The sequence below is a fragment of the Maylandia zebra genome, linkage group LG23 (assembly GCF_041146795.1).
Source record: "Maylandia zebra isolate NMK-2024a linkage group LG23, Mzebra_GT3a, whole genome shotgun sequence".
Lineage (NCBI taxonomy): Eukaryota > Metazoa > Chordata > Actinopteri > Cichliformes > Cichlidae > Maylandia > Maylandia zebra.
In genome coordinates, this window is record NC_135188.1 from 12,221,752 (window position 1) to 12,241,818 (window position 20,067).

At 44.8% G+C, this 20,067-nt stretch overlaps 3 protein-coding genes across 6 annotated transcripts in view; 2 read left to right on the plus strand and 1 right to left on the minus strand.

Moving 5' to 3' along the window:
- The window catches only part of dot1l (DOT1-like histone H3K79 methyltransferase), a 28,572-nt gene extending 19,130 nt beyond the window's left edge, over positions 1–9,442 (plus strand). For 2 of the 3 annotated variants that reach the window (XM_004552728.4, XM_004552729.4), the window contains exons 20-29: positions 141–580; positions 665–761; positions 864–1,013; positions 1,222–1,264; positions 1,688–2,301; positions 2,623–2,828; positions 3,043–3,116; positions 3,218–3,898; positions 4,471–5,265; positions 5,396–9,442. In XM_004552728.4, coding sequence (XP_004552785.3) covers positions 141–580; positions 665–761; positions 864–1,013; positions 1,222–1,264; positions 1,688–2,301; positions 2,623–2,828; positions 3,043–3,116; positions 3,218–3,898; positions 4,471–5,111 — 2,946 coding nt within the window. In that variant the 3' untranslated portion in view covers positions 5,112–5,265; positions 5,396–9,442. The remainder of the gene's footprint in view (positions 1–140; positions 581–664; positions 762–863; positions 1,014–1,221; positions 1,265–1,687; positions 2,302–2,622; positions 2,829–3,042; positions 3,117–3,217; positions 3,899–4,470; positions 5,266–5,395) is intronic. The other variant, XM_012919529.4, reaches the window with a different exon arrangement.
- Positions 9,443–12,797: 3,355 nt separating this feature from the next.
- amh (anti-Mullerian hormone) lies at positions 12,798–16,666 on the plus strand. The gene is made up of 7 exons (XM_004552731.2): positions 12,798–12,969; positions 13,092–13,340; positions 13,413–13,582; positions 13,993–14,104; positions 14,183–14,282; positions 14,362–14,783; positions 15,644–16,666. The coding sequence occupies exons 1-7, from the start codon at positions 12,888–12,890 to the stop codon at positions 16,048–16,050; spliced, it is 1,542 nt and encodes a 513-aa protein (XP_004552788.2). The 5' UTR covers positions 12,798–12,887; the 3' UTR covers positions 16,051–16,666.
- LOC143415199 (uncharacterized) lies at positions 16,146–19,923 on the minus strand. 2 transcript variants are annotated; one of them, XM_076880760.1, is made up of 5 exons: positions 19,813–19,923; positions 19,470–19,509; positions 19,251–19,385; positions 19,038–19,114; positions 16,146–16,558 (listed from the first exon to the last, which is right to left on the minus strand). In XM_076880760.1, coding segments are annotated over exons 2-5 (330 nt in total). In that variant the 5' UTR covers positions 19,471–19,509; positions 19,813–19,923; the 3' UTR covers positions 16,146–16,441. The 2 variants fall into 2 exon arrangements, with proteins under 2 accessions (XP_076736875.1, XP_076736874.1); XM_076880759.1 differs by having other exon boundaries at positions 19,470–19,522; positions 19,813–19,920.
- Positions 19,924–20,067: the final 144 nt, after the last annotated feature.

Sequence of the window (20,067 nt, forward strand, 5' to 3'; positions counted from 1 at the left end):
TCGCCACCCTTTAATCCACCTCACTGCTCTGTGGTTTTCAGGAAGAGTGTATGAGCTATTGTGACAAACATTTTCCAATATTTTAACATCGGTATAGCCTGTTTACCTGTGTAATAGTTCCCCCTGGTGTCTGTTTGTAGATAAGCATTGTGGAGCTGGAGAAAAGTCAAAGGCAGCAGGAGCTACTTCAGCTGAAATCCTACAGCCCTGGCGAAAGTTCCCCGTATAGAAAAAACCTGGAATCTCGCGCTTCCACAGACGTGGACTCTTCTAAGCTCGGCCTGTCTACAGCCCCAGTTCTCAACGGTGTTAGCCCAGAGTTTACTATCAACGGCACCAGCTCACCTTGTTTTGACCGGGTTAACTCCAAGGGTGAGCTTCTTTCTCGGTACCTGCCCATATCTCCGGACCATGAATTAGTGGCTGCCACCCCTGATGCCCGACAGAGGCAGCAAAGCTTCTCTCATGCTCTTCCTGACTACACGCGCTTCTCCCCTGCCAAGATTGCCTTGCGTAGGCACCTTAACCAGGATCCTACTGCCTCTGCTCACTTAAGAGGTCCAGGGCTGACCACACATAGGTTTGTTCCTACTACAAACATGTATGAACATTTTTATTTCTGCTGTTTGCAGATTGAATCCTAAAGCATCATTTATCTTTTTAGGGATCTGGGTGGTGTTAACTCTCCACTTGGAGCCAAACAGAACTGCCCCTCTCCCAACGGATGTGATGCTCAGAATAATCTCAAAAGCTCAGAGAGGGTGAATTTTCATCTTTCCCTGTGTCATTTTCACTGTGATTTATTTGCAAGCACACCTTGAGTCTTTCACTGCTGTAATTTTCCCATTTGTGCTGTGACACAGGGCATTAAAGAGAGGAGTCCATCTGTTCAGGGAGACAACAGCATTACAAGCCTTCCTATTAGTATCCCACTGAGCACTGTTCACCCAAGTAAATTACCAGTTAGCATCCCACTGGCCAGTGTGGTGCTACCCAGTCGTGCTGAGAGACTGGTGAGTGTGCTGACTTTTCCTATAGTACATCACTGATCCACCTCTCGTGAAGCCACGCTACACGATAAAAATATTATGTTTAAAGATTAAGATGTGTAGGTTAGGTTTTTATCTAGTCAATTATTTAATGTAATTGTCTAAAGTTCAAAATAAATCTATAATACCTTCAGATTTCACAATGATAAATTCTCTGCATTCATGATTTCAGAGAAGTACTCCGAGTCCTGTGTCACAGACCGGTCAGACCAATGGTAAGGATGGACTCTTCGCCTATTTTTCACTTGTGACTTTCAGAGTTTCTACTATAGTCAGGGTTTTGCCTGGATTAAGTAAGTAAGCCTCTGACTATGCAGTGTAAACATGGTCACAACATACAGTAAAGGGGATGATTCTGTTTTTGCTGATTTCATGGAATAATATGCATTTTCCAATTATTTTTGTCCGTTTCACAAATAAAGCATAATTACCAAAATAAACCCCTTGCAAAGAAAAAAAGCTGGTTTTATTTTATTACAGCTTTAAAAATGGGTGAGTATATTCCTTGGGGTGTTGCTAAAAATTCCTCTGGGAAAAAACTTACTGCTGCTTACTTAAGGTTAAATATGTGAATTGAGGCTGTTTTATATTAGTCTGATCTTCCTGTGAAGCTTCATGAACTGTTTGGTCTTTGTTAGGATATTCATCCATCTCCAGCATGATGAATGGAGGTCTGCACCCCGAGGACCATAATGGCACTTCTTCACCACCTCCACACAGCAACACTTTAACAATGGGCCGAGGCGGTCCGACCCAGAGCCCCCCTCTCAGCACTGGGGGGGTGCTCCAGTATGCCGACGGACCCCCGAGGATTGTTCCAGAAGATGGACCGGAGGGCCAAGGAGGTGAATCGGACGCAGAAGCCCAGGAGAGTGAACTGCGAAGGAGGATCTTTTTCTCCTCCTCTTCTTCTTCATCCTCGTCTTCCTCTTCGTCAGGCAGCGGGGGCAGCGCAGCCGGAGGATCTCGCCTCCACCACCACACCGGCAACCCGGCCAAGCAGGGATACCACAGTAACCATGGAAACCACCACCACCAATCGCCCAGCACGCAGCACGCTCACACACCCACACATACGTCGTCATCGCACTCCTCTCACAGCCTCTGCTCTCAAGAGGGACGCAAGCGGGGGAGACGGAAACGTGGCAACCCAGGGCCTGTTATGGCCAGTGGATCCCCAAAGAGAAGATCATTCCCTGGGCTCAGCTCCAGCAACCACTCCTCAGGATCGCCACTCAATATCAACTCCATGGTGAGCACTGGAGACGAAAGAGCATATATGAGATTCTTTGAAGTTACATTATGAGTATTGTACTATATTAAGTATATACTCAATATTATAAGCAGTTTTAAAGGCTCCTGCTAATTCATCAGTCTTAAAAGTTCAATAGAGGCACACTTTGCGGCATGACCTTGAAACTGTACAACAAATGTAATAATAGCGTAATAACAGTGCCACATCCTCTTTAGCCATCGTACAGACAACCTGCTGCTCCAGCGTAACCATCCGTCTGTTTTGTTTTTCACAGATGTCGCCAGCGTCACTGTAAACTGTGATTATTTTTGCCAACAGGTGAACAACATCAACCAACCTCTGGAGATCTCTGCCATCTCCTCTCCAGAGCAATCAAGCCGCAGCCCCGTTGGGCCTGACCTAGACCAACCTCCCGTCTTGAAGAGAGAGCGCCCCCTGGAGATGAACGGCACGGGTCGATATTCCACAGCACCCAGCTCAGACGATGAGGACTCGGGTTATCCTGTTGACAGCTCCAGTTCTCGGTAATATGAAGCTTATGATGGCGTCTTCATCGATCGGAAGTCATTTAAATGTCCTTGCTGAATAACCGTGTGATTCAGCATTTCCTGTTTGTGCTTTTATTTAATCACAAGTTGTACCGTTATAAATATGACTCAGTCAGCTCTGTTGCAAATTTCATATATTTATAATATTGTTACTGCTTATTTTGATTTCGATTTTTGTTTGTTTTTGCAGAATTGAAAGAAAAATAGCCACTATATCGTTGGAGAGCAGAGATGGATCTGGTAGACTCGGAGATGGTGAACGAGGTAGAAAATGAATACATTAAGAAATAATCATCATCATTTTCTGCCTTTCTGCTAGATGAGAGCTGTGTGTTTGTTTGTTTTTTTCCTTTCTCCTCCACTAGGGAGAAAATCAGGAAGCAGCAGTGGTAACAGCACCGGCAGTGAAGCCTCCTCATCGTCATCTTTGTCCTCTACCAGCAAATGGAAATCCACCTTTTCACCCATTTCTGATCCCAAACAACCCAACTCTGACCTGAGACAGGGGGGCTCTCCGTTTGGCATCGGGGGTTCGGGTCGGGGCACAGACTCAGATTCTGACCACAAACAGCAGCAGGTGAGGAAAGGGAGCGATGGAGAGTCCAGCTACAGCAATCCAAACCCTTTCCTCAGTCAGGAGGCAAGCACCAGGGGTGGAAGCAGCAGTGCTGGTGGTGCTCAAGGAGGAAGCAATTCAGACCAGCGCCAGACCCTCCAGAAGCAGAAGGCCTCCCGTGACTGGGAGCTGAAGAACAGCGGCAATCTGGCCAGTCAGAACCTCTTCATTTCTGCTGCCGCCAGCAGTGGAGGAGGCATTCTTAGTGGGAAAGTGGGAGGCAGTCCTGTAGCTGTTTCCTCGAGCACTGGGTCGTCTGTGGGGCAGTACCTGGGGGCCCAGTTCCCACTTGGAGGAACCTCAGTCTTGCAATCTTTGTTTGGGGCCCAGACTGGTGGATCCACGGTGACTGGGACCCCTCGGCTTGTCAACGGACACTCTGCCCTAGGAAGCTTCTCCAGTGCTGGGTTGGCAGGGGGAGCAGCTGGAGGTGAGCACGACTGATTAATAGCCAATGTTATCTAGGGATTAGCGAATAGTTGGAGGGAGGGCTTGGTTGTGTATTTGGGGTCATCTTGATATCGAATCGTGCAAGAGAAAGAGCCAGGTAAGTGTTCTCGACTGACTCTCTGTGCTGCCCTGCTTTGACGTGGACTGGCCGCTTAGGTGATGCAGTTGGAGACACCCTCGGAAAATGTGCCATTTTTCACAAAACTTTCGTTGAAATCATTAATAACAAAGCGCGAGTGACTGTTTGATTTCATGGAGGTCACGTTGTTGCGCATGCGTTTTCCCCGGGTGTGTTAGTGCATCAGAGTCATTTCACTTCCTGCAGCGTTACGCTGGCTGCGCTGAATTGGCTCCGTTACATTTCCAGTGGACTGACTCTGTTTGCTCTCTATGTGCTTGTCTCAGACTTGCTTGGCGCTTTGCACAACCTGGCTCAGCCCTTGCTTCTCTCTCTGTCCCCCCCCCCCTGCTCTTTTTGCCACGGCTCTCTCTTGTCTCCACTCTCTCGCCCTCCTCCTCCTCCTCCCTCCATTTCTGCTGTATGATTTGCAGGTATATTTCACCACGTGGTTCCCTCAGTGTCCTCCCATCAGTTTGGGGCAACGCTCCCCACCTCAGGAGGCCTCAACTCTCTGCTCAGTCTCCCCTCCTCCTCTTCCTCTACCTCCTCCCAAACCCAGCAACACACCACTCCCCAGCCAGCCTCCACGCGCCTGGCGCCCGTGTCCTCGCCTATGCCCCTCTCGTTATCCCAGGCCCAGCACAGCCGCACGCAGTCAGTCCTGCATAGCCCCTCTCCTCCCACGCTCTCCCTGCCCCCTCCTCCACCCCTGCATAGCGTCCCCTCCTCGTCGACATCCACGCACTCTGACTCCCCAGCATCTTCTCGATCAGACTCCCTCCACTCCTCGCGTCTGTCCCTCTCCTCTCTCCACCATCAGAGAGCACAATCATCCCTCTCCATCTCATCCTCTACCTCTGCTGCTTCTGTCTCTGCTGCTGCATCCCTTTCCTCTTCCTCTCTCTCAGCCTCCTCTGCCTCCTCCTCTCGTCCATTTGCAGTGCACTACTCCCCCCGTCTGCCCCCTCCGCCACCGACCAGCAGTTCTGGTGGTGCTGGGAGCATGTGGAGGACTCAGAGCATGCATGGTACCTACACCACCTCCCAGCTCCCCAGCTCCCGACCTAGATAGGGTTTGGGGCTGAGGGGAAGGGCGAGGAGAGGGGAAGGGCGGAGAACAATCTGAGGGTGGATAGAGGGTGAGCGAGAGAGGCTGGTAGGGAGTGAGAGAGACAGGATGCCTGTTTTCCATGTGCTTCTGCAAGCTGTTTGTCTGACTGAACAAGGTAAGAGAAGTAGGTGTTAGATTAAAAGTAAAGGCTCAATGCTCAATCAGCTGTCTGTGTTTTTTGCTGTGTTATTTCTGGAAGCCTTAGAATCACTCATGATGTCCTCGTCTGTCTTTGAATGTTTCAGGTAATTGATGAAAACTACCTCAACATTAAATAAACTATGCAAATGTCCAGGTGTGGACCAAGGCACTCTCCTCATTCACTGGTGCTTCAAACTCTGCACTACCCAATCGCCTCCAAGACCGGCTTCTGTACTGGGATCTTTGTCTCTCTCTCACACACACACACACACACACACACACACACACACACACACACACACACACACACTAACCACCACTATGGTCACCCTGAGCAGAATTCATAGGTACTGGTCATGTTTGTGTGTGGAGTAGTGTTGTCCAGCTCTGAGTGAACTTAAATATCGTGTTTGACATTAAGGTGCTATCTAATCTGTTCATATGTAGTTTCTTTGTTCTGGTGCCAATTATAGCGACCGGGATCCAGCAAAATCAGAAAAAAAAAAAAAAGAATTATCATTTAACGACAGGATAAACCAGGGTCTACTCCCCCCCCCCCCCCCCCCCCAAAGTTTCACTTCACGAGTCACGCACACAGACACACAGAGCCAGTTCACTGAACTCTGCTCAGACGTCAAGGACCTTTGCTTTTGCGTGCATGCGTTATTTCCTCCCTCGGTGAAATTCTGTATTTGCTGCAATATATTTGGTTGCGTAACAAAATGAGGAGCTTTGTATTTTGGTCTAACTTCGCACTGGATATTAAGCTCACGTAGCAGAAGATGTACAAGCCCTTGCTTGTGTTAGTTGGCACCCCTGCCATGTTCATTATTTACTGTGTTTTCATATTTAAATTCGTGACAAACTGCAATGAGTTGTTGGTGCTTAATTCAAAGCCAAATAATAAATTAGATTGTGTCTGTTTGGTTTGCTCTGACTCCTTCTGTCTCAAAAAATACTAAATATTTTGTAGCTATTTGCTTAAAGTTAAGTCGTTTCTGTTTTTCTGCTAATGTCAGATATTTAATGTTAGCAATAATCAGACAAATCTCTCGAAGGATGAGAGGAATGAGGAAAACATCTGCGGATGTTGATTTTGGCCTTATTTTGAGGATAAGGTAAATTAATAACATGCCTTTGGGTGTCAGTAATGCAACGCAGCGCCGAGTACATTTAACGTTTGTTTAAAAAAAAAAAAGAAGAAAAGAAATGGTGCTCTTCAGCCACTCGTCACTGTGGCTGCTCTGTTAAGGCTCAGCAAACAGCTGAATCCACGTGTCCAAGAACAACAGAGTTCAGTGAGTTTGTGTGTATTTATTAACTGTTTCTTTCCCGTCGGGTTGTGAAGTCGCACAAACGGCAACAGAAATATTCCTCTTTGTAAGCGAAGCTTAACAGTAGAGACCCATGCATTCATATTTATCCGTGCTGTTAAGAAAGGCAGGTTTAAATGTAAGTGGACTGATATGTGAAATTTTACTGCGTTTAGTTTAAATACACGCACACAGTCATGCATGCAAATCCTCACACACTGGGAAAACATAGTTGACCATAACCACAACAAACTACTGGACTTCTTTCACACCTGTGTTTGCTTTTTAAAAAAACGGTGTAATTTGTTTTTGTAAACGATGTTTGTACTGTGAATGTGATTCATTCTCTGACTGTATAGTTGTGGATAATTTAGATGATTATATTTATGCTGTCGGTCTTTCCATTTGCCTTTTTTTTTTTTTTTCCTAAATCCTGAATTGTGTTGACATTGTAGAATACATTAGTGTGTGTGTGTGTACTTGACTCACAGTCTGAAAACAATGGTGCTAAGTTTGGACTATGCCTGATCTTATTTATTCTGTAATGAAAACATCAAAAACAAGTCGAGTACTTGGTGCTGTACACAGGGACATTTGTAAAGCCGTTTTTTGGCATTTCCTTTCTCATATTTAATATGCTATTGTCTCGTTCTTTCAATGCATCTTGTACAACTGTAGACGCCACCTTTGGATGAAAGTGCTCTCGTGCAGCCGGCTCGGGGTCCGAGCGACGGCCACGGGGGCCCCTATTAATGTTTTAAACATACATCGGCCCGCTGTTGGTGAACAAGACACACTGTTTTTGTACATAAGTTTTCTTTAATTGTACATCTCTGTCATAAACAGAAAAGTATATAAAATAAGTAACTATATACAGTCTATATAAATATATATAAGTATATAAATATATATACATATATATGTGAAAGGGGTGATTTGGTGCTGGCATTGTGACCCTTAAATTCACCCTGTAACAGGAGGCTTGAAGCAGAGCAAAGCATTGCCACCAGAGGACCTTAACATGGCTGCACATCAGCACCTGAAAACAAACACACACACACACACCCCGCAGCCACAAACTCAGAGGCTGTGTGTTTATTACACAAAGGTGCGGCGGCTCGAACGCCACCAGATTCCAGTACTAGAACTGTTATCACTTTTTTCAGGTATTTTCACTTCTTTGATTTGTTGTTGTTGTTTTTTGGTTTGTTTTTGGTGTTGAATTTTTTTTTACCAACCCAGATTCTGCAGGAAAAATGGTGCTTCTGTTTCCAAGCGAGGGCAGTTCAGACTTTACAATCGAAATCTTCACTGGTGCATACAGAACTGCGCATCAGCCTCTTTACACACACCGCCTGTAGACGTCTTACTGACGAGGCCGTACCTCGCCGCGTGAGCTGATGTGAAACACTTGTCTTAGTGTGTGTGTGTGTGTGTGAGATCAGACAGGCTTCCTTTTTTCCTCTGATAGTGGGATTACACTAAAGCTCAGTTTGTACGTGTGTGTTTTTGTGTTTGTTTTTTTAATTTTTCACTTGCCAGCGCATATCTAAGGGAATATTAGTGTAATAATCAAAGCTTTATAGAAAAATAAAACCGTGTCCCGTGCACTTGTGTGCAAGTGAAGAGAAAAAGTCATTTTAGAATTAGACTAGTCCATTTGTTACCAGCACTGAGAGGTGTTTTGTAATTATTGTTGATGGCGTTTTGATTTTCTTATTCTTGGTGTTTGATACGATTGCAGTCACATGTTATGCTTTTGATTGTGTCTTCAGATTTGTCAGTTTTTAATACTACTAGTCAGACAGCACGGTGCTCTCCTTCACTTAAAACAAGGAAAATCGCAGCTATTGATGAATACTACTCCTCCTGTTGTGCTGCAGGGTTTTATGGTTTAAGAATCTTACACACAAGCTCACCTGGTGGCTTTTCTCACAGCCCAGTCTAACCTTTCAATCTTTAATCTGGAGGGACACCGGCGGGCGGAGGGGGGTGTACGTGCCTGTCAGAGCACTTTGAGGAAGGTGGCAGGGATTCCATTCATTACATACAGATTTTAAGCAGTTTTATAGTTTTTAAATGTATTTCTGGGGTGTGATTTGGCTTTAAAGCTGTGCAGTTCTGCATGATACTGCATCCTGGTACATTATTCGTAGATAATCTTTGAGAGCTTTGCAGTCAAGGCTGTTTACTCGAAATCCTGCCAAAGGTCTTAACTCAGGAACTCCCCACACTGCTTGAAAGAACAAGTTTCGTAATCTGCTGCATCTTATGTTAATTTACCTTCAGGTGGCATGACAAAGTCCCTCTACGACCCAACTCAGGACCAGGGCCACCATTCAGTCAGTGTATTTCAAGGTAAAAATGTATCAGCTGCCCTCATCAGATCTCCTCAGATGCAGTCCTGCTGGCACGTACACCCCAACCCCCGACAATCAGTCCGAGCTTTATGAGCGATCTGATCTCGAGAAGCTGTGAAATGGCTACAACTTTCAGCATCTTCCTCATCTCACAAATGCCTCTGTCTAGATTTGCGTCTCTAAGGAGGAGGTTCGGTGTCTTGTTTGAATCCCTCGTTGAATTGGGGGTAACCTTCAAGGACACGCGTGACCTACAGGATGTGTATAGTGCTCTCTGATTGGTGAAGCCAGGGCAGGTTTGAGGTGCAATAATGGCAAACCTACTTTCCAAAAGGCCCTCGGTTTTTCATGGAAACATTGTTACTGTTTGATGTTGGTGCTTTTATCCTAAGATGTTATGATGAAAAAATGGAATTAATGTTTTTTTTTTCTCCCCTGCAATTTATGATTATTAATAAATTGTTTCTTATAATATTGAGTTTGCGTTTGGAGTGAACTTTGTCCGAGTCCATTTGGTTTGCTGTGACGGAAGAGGGTGTCATGCTGACATCTTCATACCTGAACCATGTTTGAAGCCCCACTACCTAAATCCTAAGTTAGTAGACTTCACATGTAGGCGGCATTTACCTTGTAATGCCGAGTTGGCCTGGCAAAGACTCCAATCTGGCCCGCTCGACGGCAAAATATGAACTTTCACAAGTTTGGTAGTTTTTCCCTAATGAAAAGACAAAGTAACCAACAAATATATAAACCCTTAAAGAAAATTCTGTTTTCTTTTTTCTATCTACTATTGCAGTTTCCTTTTTTTTTAACAGCTGGTCCACAGTATCTGTTGTCCTGACAGATTTCTTCAGTTCATTACAGCAGCATTTCTTTATCGTGTAGAAAAACAGATGTGGTTAAAACTGCACTTCCTGTTTCCACATGTCTCTGAGATCAAATTTGTAGGTAAATCTCTTCACAGAGACGGATAGAGAAGCTGCACTGGTCCGGTTCACGTAATTTCAAAGTGGCCTGCAAGTGGCCCGCGATGTAAAATAAGTTGATAAAAAAATGTGTCTCTGTATAAGATACTGAAGTTTTTGAGAAGTCAGCATCATTAGTGGTGTGTGTGTGTGTGCGTGCGTGCGCGCGCGCGTGTGTGTGTGTGCGTGCGTGTGTGTCAGTCCCGAGAAAGACTAACAGCCTGTTCACTGTGGTCCTGCAAGCCTGAGTCAGAGAGATGGATATGAAAGTGATGGGTGATTAAAAACTACAATTAACGACATTGTTTTTAAAAATATGTCAGCTTTCAAAAGAAATGGAGAACGTTATAAAACACATAAATGAAGAAAAACGTAGTCCTGCATAAGAGAGCCGCTTCAGTCACTAACTTGGTCACTTGAGGATTATTGGTCCGGTGAGGTCTGTAAAAACAAACAGCTTCTGCTGCTTCAGTTCACAGACATGTTACCTTATTCTGTGTCGAATGCCTGTGATGCCTCAGAGAAAGCCTCCTAAAAGGCCCGTGCACTGAAGCTTTCCACCTGAAGCCAGGCCTGTGGCGTTCCCCGGTTACCACCTGTGGCTCACCACTGTAGAGAGGTGAATATACGATGGGGAGAAACAGGAGTGTAGATGTTGATTACTTTTTCATCAAAGTGCAATTCTTGTTTCCCACAAGTGTGACTGAAAACATTCAAGCTGGTGTGCTTCAAACACCGCCTTGATACAATGAACATTTCCTGCCATTCCTCACTGATGATTTATAAGGTATGGTGAACCTTGGCTTTATCACCGGGGGAAAACGTCCACAAATGGCTCTGAGACCTTGACTGTCTGCACAACAAGCCTGCAGCTGTGAAAATGCTGAGGGGAGTAACAGCTCCTCGAAGCCACTCAGGTCTCCCTCTGACAACATGTTTCCTGCTCGTCTTCCAGCGCGAATGCTTCCAGATCTCCGGTGTGGGTTCATTAAGATAACCCATTCTCTTCCCATGACCTTTAATGGTAAGTTCACCCAAAATGCAGGCAGACCACACAGTTGATGAACAATCTGATTTGTTTCTCATCTGACATAGATGAAAATAAATGAATGACATTTCAGTTATGCAACAAACTAAAACAGATTGGAACAAATATTTTGCTCCGAACGGTTTCTTTTCCACAAAACTTCTCTAAAAATTAGGAAAAGATATTAACTGAATGAAAATTAAGCAAAATAAAACTTTATTATGCTCATAATATGTCTTATAGAAACAGATCAGATTTTCATTTAGAGTAGAATAAAAACCTTTTAACGGTGTTTAGTAGTGTCACTAGTGATCATACATTTATACACGGAGCCGGGGGCAGGAGATGGTTAGCCTGAAGCAGGGATGTCCAACTGATTGTGGATTGTGGGCCACATTCAGCCCGCTTTGGTCTTAAGTGTACCTGACCAGTGAAACGCCCCGCTCTGTCAGAGTAAAGAAGCTTAACTACATGTGAATCTCAATATAAGAAAGTGCAACTTCAACTCTGCGTCTCAGTTTTTCCATATATAATGTCAAATGTCCTCAGTCCCATCCTCTATACCCTGTACGCCCACGACTGTGTCACCTCCAACAAAGATAACATCATTTTGAAATTCGTGGACGACACTGCAGTGATCAGTCGCATCACTGGAGGGGACGAAGTGGCTTACAAGAGAGGTGGCCAGTCTGGTGTCATAGTGTGAGGACAACAACCCCACCCTCAACACTGAAAAGACAAAGGAGATGATAGTGGACACGAGGAAGAAGAGGAGGCCTCACCAGCCGCTGTTTATCCGGGGCCTTGAAGTGGAGAGGGTGAGCAGTTTTAGATACCTGGGCGTCTACATCTCTGAGGACCTCACCTGGACACTGAACACCACACAGCTGGTCAAGAAGGCTCAGCAGCGGCTGTATTTCCTGAGGAGGCTGAGGAAATTTGGTATATCGGCCAAGATCCTCAGCAGGTTCTACAGCTGCATTGTGGAGAGCACACTGACCAGCTGCATCACTGCATGGTACGGCAGCACTACTGCCATGGACCGCAAACACCTGCAGAGAGTGATAACAACTGCAGGGAAGATAATCAGGACTCTGCTGCCCTCTCTGCAGAGCATCTACCATCGCAGAGTCTAAAGGAGAGCTGCCTCCATCCTCAAAGACCCCCCACACCCCCAACACGGACTGTTCCCGCTTCTGCCCTCAGGACAGAGGTTTAGAAGTGTGAAATCCTTCAACTCCTTCTTCCCCACTGCGATCAGACTCTTGAACAAGCTGACCTATTTCACACTTCACTATATTGTCTCCTTTTCTGTCTTTATTTATTTATTTGTACTATTTGTATTTATCTGTTCTATTTCTATTGTATATATTAATCGGTATCTGTGGGTGGACAGCAAAGATGAAGACAAATACCTTTTGTCTTTGGACACATAGCAATAAACAAGTAAGCAGATATACCAAAACTGCAAAGTGTTTCTTTAAAGTCGTTTTGAGCTTTGTTGTCGACGTGATGGAAGCAAACCTCCAGTTCTACTGTCCTCTTTGTTTAAGTTAGGCAGCGTGCATATTAGCTCTGCAGCCACGAAACATTAAACAACACTCTTCATCTTTCAGCCTGGCGTGTTCTGTGAAAGGTTTGTGAGAAACTTTCTTTCTCAAACCTGTTTGTGTCTGCTAGATAAGGATGTTCAGTGTGTCCAAAGTCATCTTCTGTTTACATCTATGTCCCGTTTGCTGTCTGATTTTAGAATGTTCTCTACAGTCAGGTTAAAATATCTCAAATACTGATAATCTCAGTCATCAAGGACACACAGTGCTGCTATTTTGGCAGAAAGGGGACCCCAGGTGGTGAGAATGGGAGGTCCGAGGATGTAACTCCCATCCTGTGAGAGATCTGACCACACAGACGCACGCGCAGACACTGCAAACATGTTGGGTCTGCTCGTTCTTTACAGCGAGGCGCTGACGCTCTGCTGGACCCTGCAACCGGCCCAGGACCCCACAGTAACCGGTCAGACACCGCTCGGCTGATTAATTAATTAATAACTCGTTAACTTTGAATGGAAAAATGCGTGCATGTGGTTATTGCTTCAGACTGGTTCTTTAGTGCGTGAACTAATTTGTCCGTTTCAGAGTACTCACTCCCATCAGCGAAGACCCCATCATCACCATCAGCAGCAGCAGCAGCGCCTCATGCTGCACCATGCTTCGTGGAGGACATCTTTGCAGCGTTGCGTGAGGGTGTGGGGGACAGCGGCGAACTGACAAACAGCAGTTTGGTTCTGTTTGGATTCTGCTCACAGTCTGCCCACTCATCAGCCTCGCTCTCGTTAGACCTCGCTAACAAGAAGAGCAGCTTGGAGGTTCTGCACCCAGCTGCAGGTAAAAGCCGAAACCGCATTCTTGCTATTTTTCTTTCTTCACTTTGTAAATTGTTTGGTTTTGTTCTTTTAGTACATGTATCAGAGGAAGAGGAGCAAGGAACAATCACGCTGACCTTTGACCTCCCACGGTCTCCTTCGCTCAGGACGAACCCCGTGCTGCTCTTGGCCTTTGAAAGTCCACTGGCACGAGGAGACCTGGAAGTTGCTTTCACTAGTCGGTCTCTGCAGCCAAACACGCAGGTAAAGAGAGCTCAGGTGCAAACGCTGCTTCAAGGATGCTGTCAAACATAAGGCACGGGAGCCAGATTGGGCCCAGCAAAGACTTCACACTAGACGGCTTTGAGCTACTGGACGTTTTTCTGTAATTTTGCACATTTATTTCCTTCATTTACTACAGAAACTTTTCTCTGTCATGCACAAAAACTGAGGCTTGGTGTACAAATTGCACTTGTTTTTTTCATATTAAGATGTCTCAGTAATGAAATGTGCAGTTAAACTTCTCACACTCACTGAAAGAGGAGTTTCACATCGAGCTGCATCAAGTGGCCCTCAATGTAAAACGAGTTTGCCATCCCTGCCTTGGGTGATAAAATGTAATGAAAGGTTTGCAGATCTCTAACTCTGGGTTTTTGTGTTGCTTTGTTTTCCAGGCTGTGTGCATTTCAGGAGACACGCAGTATGTACTGCTGACAGGAAAATCATCAGAGGGGAGCGTTAATGACAGGTGGCAGATTACTGCTGAGACAAAACCCCCTCATATGAGTGAGATATCATCTTCTTCATTTTATTTCCCCATCTGTGGTTCATTGTGTACCCTCCTTACATTTCCTCTCATTGTAGAACAAAACCTAAAAAGCATCTTGATTGGTGAAAAATCAGGAAGTAACATCAGCATGAGTCCACTTCTGTTTTTCTCCGGGGGAACGGGAACTGATATGAGGTCGGCCCGGCTTTCTTTCTGCTGACATTCACTGTCGTCAGAGACGCGTTCAGCTTTGTTTTTTTGTTTGCTTTCCCAGATGTGCTTCGGGCTCGCCCCCGGCATCTCTGCAAACCTCCTTCCTTTGTGAGATGAAACGCTTCCTGGGTGGTGTTCTGCCTCAGGAACACTTCGCATCCCCTCCACTTCCTCTGGACTCCTTACAGTCTCTGCCTCCCCTCTCGCTTGGCTTATCCTCCAGCGAGACCCTGCTGGCAGTAATGATCAACTCCACAGCTCCCACAGTCTTTGGCTTCACGAGCTGGAGCTCTGTGTTGCCGGTGTGCCACGGAGAGCTGGCCCTGTCTGCTGCACTGTTAGAGGAGCTCAGACAGAAACTGGACCAGACTTTGGTGCAAATGACAGATCTAATCAGAGAGGAAGAGGTTTCACCGGGAGCCAAGGAGAGCCTGGGGAGGCTCAAAGAACTGAGTGCGTTACAGAAGAAAGAACATGCCACAGGTGACATGTGCAAGAACAGTTATAGTTACATAGGAAGCATCTTTTTTTTAAATGAAACAACACCCTGCTGCACAGTCGGGTGCATTTAACTCATTCACTGCCATTGACGTCTATAGCCGTCAATTGCAGTGCATGAGTCAATGGGTTTAACTCATTCACTGCCAATGGCTGGCAGTGAATGAGTTAAGTATCCCTCTGCAGCTTTCAGCTTCCAGCTTTAGGAGATGTTGGGTGGAGGGAGTGGCCACGGATTCTCTAAACCCCATTTATAACAGGCCTTGCAGTCAAAGGTTTATGGGCCAAAAACAGTAATCATGCTGCAGACTGTCTGTTCAGTTCTACAGCGGCCCCAGTGACCTATGAGTTCAGATTATTTTAAGTCTTGTGCACAAACAGATTCCTATTATTCAAATTTTAAAAGTTCTGAAGACGGCAGATTAAAAAATAAATAAATTAGATCTCATTCATCAAAAGAACAAAAACCTGGACATGAAATATTTAGATATCAGCAGATGTCTTTAAGAAAACTAATCATGTGAGTGTGTGTGAGCTTGGCTGACGTTCATTTCTATTATTATATCATTTGCTGTTTTGTCAGTGGTAAAATTTGGATCTATATTAACCAGTGACCTTTGACATATATAGATGAGCAACTATATTAAATTTAATTTGATTAGATTTTGTTATTTTGTCATTTTGCTCTGCTGTGTTCATCAGTTTATCAGCTCCACAGACTCTACAAACTGGAACTCGTTTCCACTTTTGCTTTTTGCTTAGCGTGAATTTTGTCGTCACCGCTGTACAGGTCACGTATATCCCCTTTTTAAGTGCTGCATGTGTTTTCTTTCTGCGTCCGCCAGGAGGGAGTCAGTTCCGTGCGTTTCTTCTGCTGAAGGCTCTGCAGACGGTGGCCCAAACGTACGACGCGCAAAGAAAACTGCGGGCCACCAGAGCAGACCCCAGTTCGTCAGTGAGGGGCAGCGTCTGTGGGCTGAGGGCTCTCACCGTGTCCCTGACGAAGCTTCTTGTCGGCCCAAGCAGCGCAAACATTAACAATTGCCACGGCTCCTGCGCGTTCCCTCTGACCAACGGCAACAACCACGCCATCCTGCTCAACTCCCACATCGAGAGCGGCAACGCGGGTGAGCGTTCGCCCTGCTGCGTGCCCGTGGCCTACGAAGCTCTGGAGGTGGTGGACTGGAACGCAGATGGGACCTTCATCTCAATCAAGCCAGATGCGGTTGCGAGAGAGTGTGGATGCCGCTAGAGCTGTTCTCTACAGCTACTTTACCCCAGCATTTATAACTTTCACACAACTGATAGTTATGTGCATGTTTCAGTTATGAAATATCAATTACAATACACCACATGTACTTTTAATTAAATATAACTACTTTTATGCTTTATTAAAGATCACAAGTCTTAAGATCACAAAGTTGATGTGAATGCTATTCATGTTAAGATATTTGATAATTAGTGATGCTAAAATGAATCAGATCTTGTCATTTTGAAAATATTTTAATTGGAATAATGTTTCTGAGTGTTAAACTGTTAAAAGGATGAAATATAGCCTTCTCAAACTTGTGATAATTAAATGCAAAGTGTATTTAAAGTTCTGTATTCGTAGCCATACAGCTACATAAGCTACAGTATATGTTTTATGCTTTGATTTTGGGTTTCAGGATTGCTTTATTAGCAACTGGCTTCTTCCTTCTTCTAATCGCTCCGACTTCTTCAGATCCCCACCACCGGGTGAAGCTGTCCCATATGGAGATCTGGAGGCAGACAATGGGAGACAAGACACGTGTGATTCCATATCAACCAGCCCTAAATACTGTGGAAATCCTATACTGTTGCATAATAAAAATTCTCATTTATAATAATATTTGAGCACGTGATATTTAAAGAGATGATCCAAAGTCCAGTTTATTTTCGGTCCTCTGAGCTGTAGAGCTGTTTGTCCAGCTTGAGCAGTTTAGTGTGCATTTCCTAGATTTGGAGAAACCGGCTGTAGACGTTTCTGCTGTCTTTGGAACATTTATGAAAATCATTAAGCACACATCTTGCAGTACCAAAAATACAATAATGACTCTGTTACTCTCAAAAATAGCTGCGAAAGGTTCGGCATCCATCACCCAAAGAAGTATACACTAACCTGTGATAGGCAAGGTTATTACTGTTAACTAAAACTAACTTGTTACGCCCCTCTGTAGCCCCTAATCTCTTTGCAGTGGCAGTGCAAGAGTGTTCAGCTGTTGCTAATTGACCACACCTTATACATACTTGAGGCAAGTTTTCATGGAGGTGCACTAGTCTTTGTCTTAGTGGTACCAGCTATTTTAGCTAACTTATCATATAATTTAAAATAAAAAATAAAATCTTCTCTGTGAAATTCTGGTGTTGGTCTCCATATTTATGTTGCAGCTTTTGAGCTGGCTCGTAACATAACTAAAATTTAAATATAGAGGAAATATTGTGGAGTTTTAGCATCTGTTAATCTTGTTTAACCTGTAAGTTGATGAGGTTTTGATAAACGTGTTTGATGCTTTGGATCTTTACCAGACAAAAACTTATAGTTTGATTGAAATAGATGTTCTGCTTTTTCTAAATCTTACCTCTGACATACAATAAAAGATAAAAACTAACACTGCACCGAATAAAAACGAAAAATTTTCGAACAGTAAAAACAAAAAGTCAAAATACAATAAAAACTTATTAGAGAATACAAAATACTATAATAACTCTGGTGACAGGATGTAATCGTGGCACCCCCCCCCCCCCCCCCCCCCCCCCCCCCCCCCTTCAGCTGAACTGCAGCTAGCTGCAAACCTCTTTTGGTTGGTATTTGTAATTCTCTCAAAGGAAAATACTTTCAGCATGAAACTGCTCACAACAGTCTCATTAAGGCATACATCTCCAAAAATGGGAAAATCACACCGAAATAGTCCAGATGGGTGCACAGATGATGTCATCTAGACACGGGACGCACTCTGATGTCTTTAACGCTTAAAAACGTGTGGAAGAATCAGAAACAGGTGACCTTGATTGTAGAACATAGCAATCTCGATGTATGTAAAATAAGACGCACTATAAGATACACTTCTAATGTTGTTCTTTTAACACACAGAAGCTCCAAATGCTGTTCACTGCTCTAGTCTACAGGATCACCAGTCAGCTCTGCTCAGTACACCAACACGTGCACTTTACACAGTGTTTCATGCTTTATGCTTTGGGTTGAACAGATACTGCTACTGTCAGTCTTGCAAAACTTTATTTTTTCAGCTATGAGAGGGTAGGTTTGCTCATTCAGTCTTTAAAAAAGAGGAATAAAATTGTTTAAACCGGTAAGATTACATGTAAGGGGAGTATGGAGCCATCCAGTGGTTCATCAGCTGTGTGTTGACCGGGTATTTGTTAATTCTCAGCCATACAAACGGACACTTTACAGTTCCCTTATTTCCAAATCTGACAAAGACTTTCTCAAAACCTCTGTGAATTTACAGCAGGCCCATTATTCTCCATTTTGCCCTGTTTATCCTACTGTTGTTGCTTTATGATGCCAGGAGAAGCAGATATCACTAATATGGCCCTCTCAGACTGATAGCTTGTCACTGAGATGCTTGAACACCAAGAGAAGAAGATGGATTATGGCTTTAAAGGCAGAAAAGCTAAAATGGCTCATTTCACACAGCGGATGAACTGAAGGGTTGCCCCATTAAAGGATGATGTTTAAGATATATGATTAAAAGTCCAAGTACTAAAATACCGAGCTGGAAATGAGCACGACTCTGTATTCAGCTGTGGCTGATCCAGAAAACCGAGTAAAAAACTTTACTGTCGATCCATCCATCTACTTTCCTCTGCTTAACTGGGGCTGGATCGCGGGGGCAGCAGCCCAAGCAGAGAATCCCAGAACTCCCTCTCCCCAGCCACCTCCTCCAGCTTATCCAGGGGAACACCAAGGCGTTCCCAGGCCAGGCGAGAGATATAATCTCTCCAGCGTGTCCTGGGTCTGCCCCGGGGCCTCCTTCCTGTGGGACCTGCCCGGAAATCTCACCCAGGAGGCGCCCAGGGGGCATCCTTGTCAGATGCCCGAACTACCTCAACTGGCTCCTTTCGATGTGGAGGAGCAGCTGCTCCTCCACATCGAAAGGAGGAAAACTTTACTGTATCTGTACATTACACATAAAATCACCCTCAGTCTTTAAACAAGAACAGTTGCAGGCTAACTGACAGAATCACGAGAAACCATACCTGTGTTATTGAAGCACTCTGCAGACTTCCAAAGAAAGACCACACACCTGTCTCTTCAACAAAATAGTCCAGAGCATCTAGAAAACACAATCGCACGAAAGACTGAGAGCGTGTTACACAGAAGCTGTCGGCTGTTACAAATCACAGCAATCTGTCAGAAACAAGCTCAAAACATGTCTGATGGGGGTAAAGAGACAGTGCACTGGCACTCACCATGCACTTCGTTAACTCCTGAGCTCACCAGTAGCACAACCAGCGCCGCCACTAAACAGCGGTTCACAGTGAATCCTTTCCACGGATTTGGAACATCGCTCAGATTTTCAATGCACAGAATCCGCTCATAAGACACTGCAGACAGACACGAGTCAGACGCATTTAGTCCATGCTCAGTTTCATCAGTCTGGTGGCTGTTTAGTGAAACATGTGTCTTACTCGTGAAGCCTTCAGACAGGCCTGCTCCAGCTTCTTAAGGCTGAAAAATAACACTGCAAGATGAGGAAAGATTCAGTAGGACTGTGTGGTTGAGATTTAGTAAAATAGCAGTACACAGAATACACAGAATGATCACACGTGGGGTTTGTATAATCCTCGATATCTTATATCTGTGATCATATTCCACTTTCCCCTGTACTGCCTTTTGCACCCTCTTCCAAGCCACACACTTACATGTGACACTAACACAGCTTAAAATAGGCACACGCAGCTCTTTAGAAAGACAAATATGGAGCTCAGGGTTTAGTTTGATATGAACCTCTGGACAGAAAAATATGCTTACCTGATTTTCAGTTGTGCTTAACCACAGAGGTGAGGGATAGTAGAGCTGTGCTGCTGCGGTTGTGTACACGCTCTGCACCTGCTTCTTTGCTTGATTGACAGGCACGGGTGTGAAAACAGGGAAAGGGACACTCAAACTTAATAGCAGTAAGCCAGTAGGTGAACAAGGATTAGTAACACCCGCCTTCCAGTGCCATGAACACTCCTACTCCTCCACAGCTCAGAGGAAGATAAGCCAGAGTTACCAGGGTGGGGT

Excerpts from the sequence above, each read along its gene's own strand:
- LOC143415199 (XM_076880760.1), bottom strand. Across the intron at positions 19,115-19,250 it reads AGGAGTTAACGAAGTGCATG|ATGCTCTGGACTATTTTGTT; the intron begins GTGAGTGCCAGT and ends TGTGTTTTCTAG. Across the intron at positions 16,559-19,037 it reads AGAGTGCTTCAATAACACAG|ATCTCCATATGGGACAGCTT; the intron begins GTATGGTTTCTC and ends GTCTGCCTCCAG.
- amh (XM_004552731.2), top strand. The coding sequence starts at position 12,888 with ATGTTGGGTCTGCTCGTTCTTTACAGCGAGGCGCTGACGCTCTGCTGG. Across the intron at positions 13,583-13,992 it reads CTCTGCAGCCAAACACGCAG|GCTGTGTGCATTTCAGGAGA; the intron begins GTAAAGAGAGCT and ends TTTGTTTTCCAG. Across the intron at positions 14,283-14,361 it reads GGAACGGGAACTGATATGAG|ATGTGCTTCGGGCTCGCCCC; the intron begins GTCGGCCCGGCT and ends TTGCTTTCCCAG.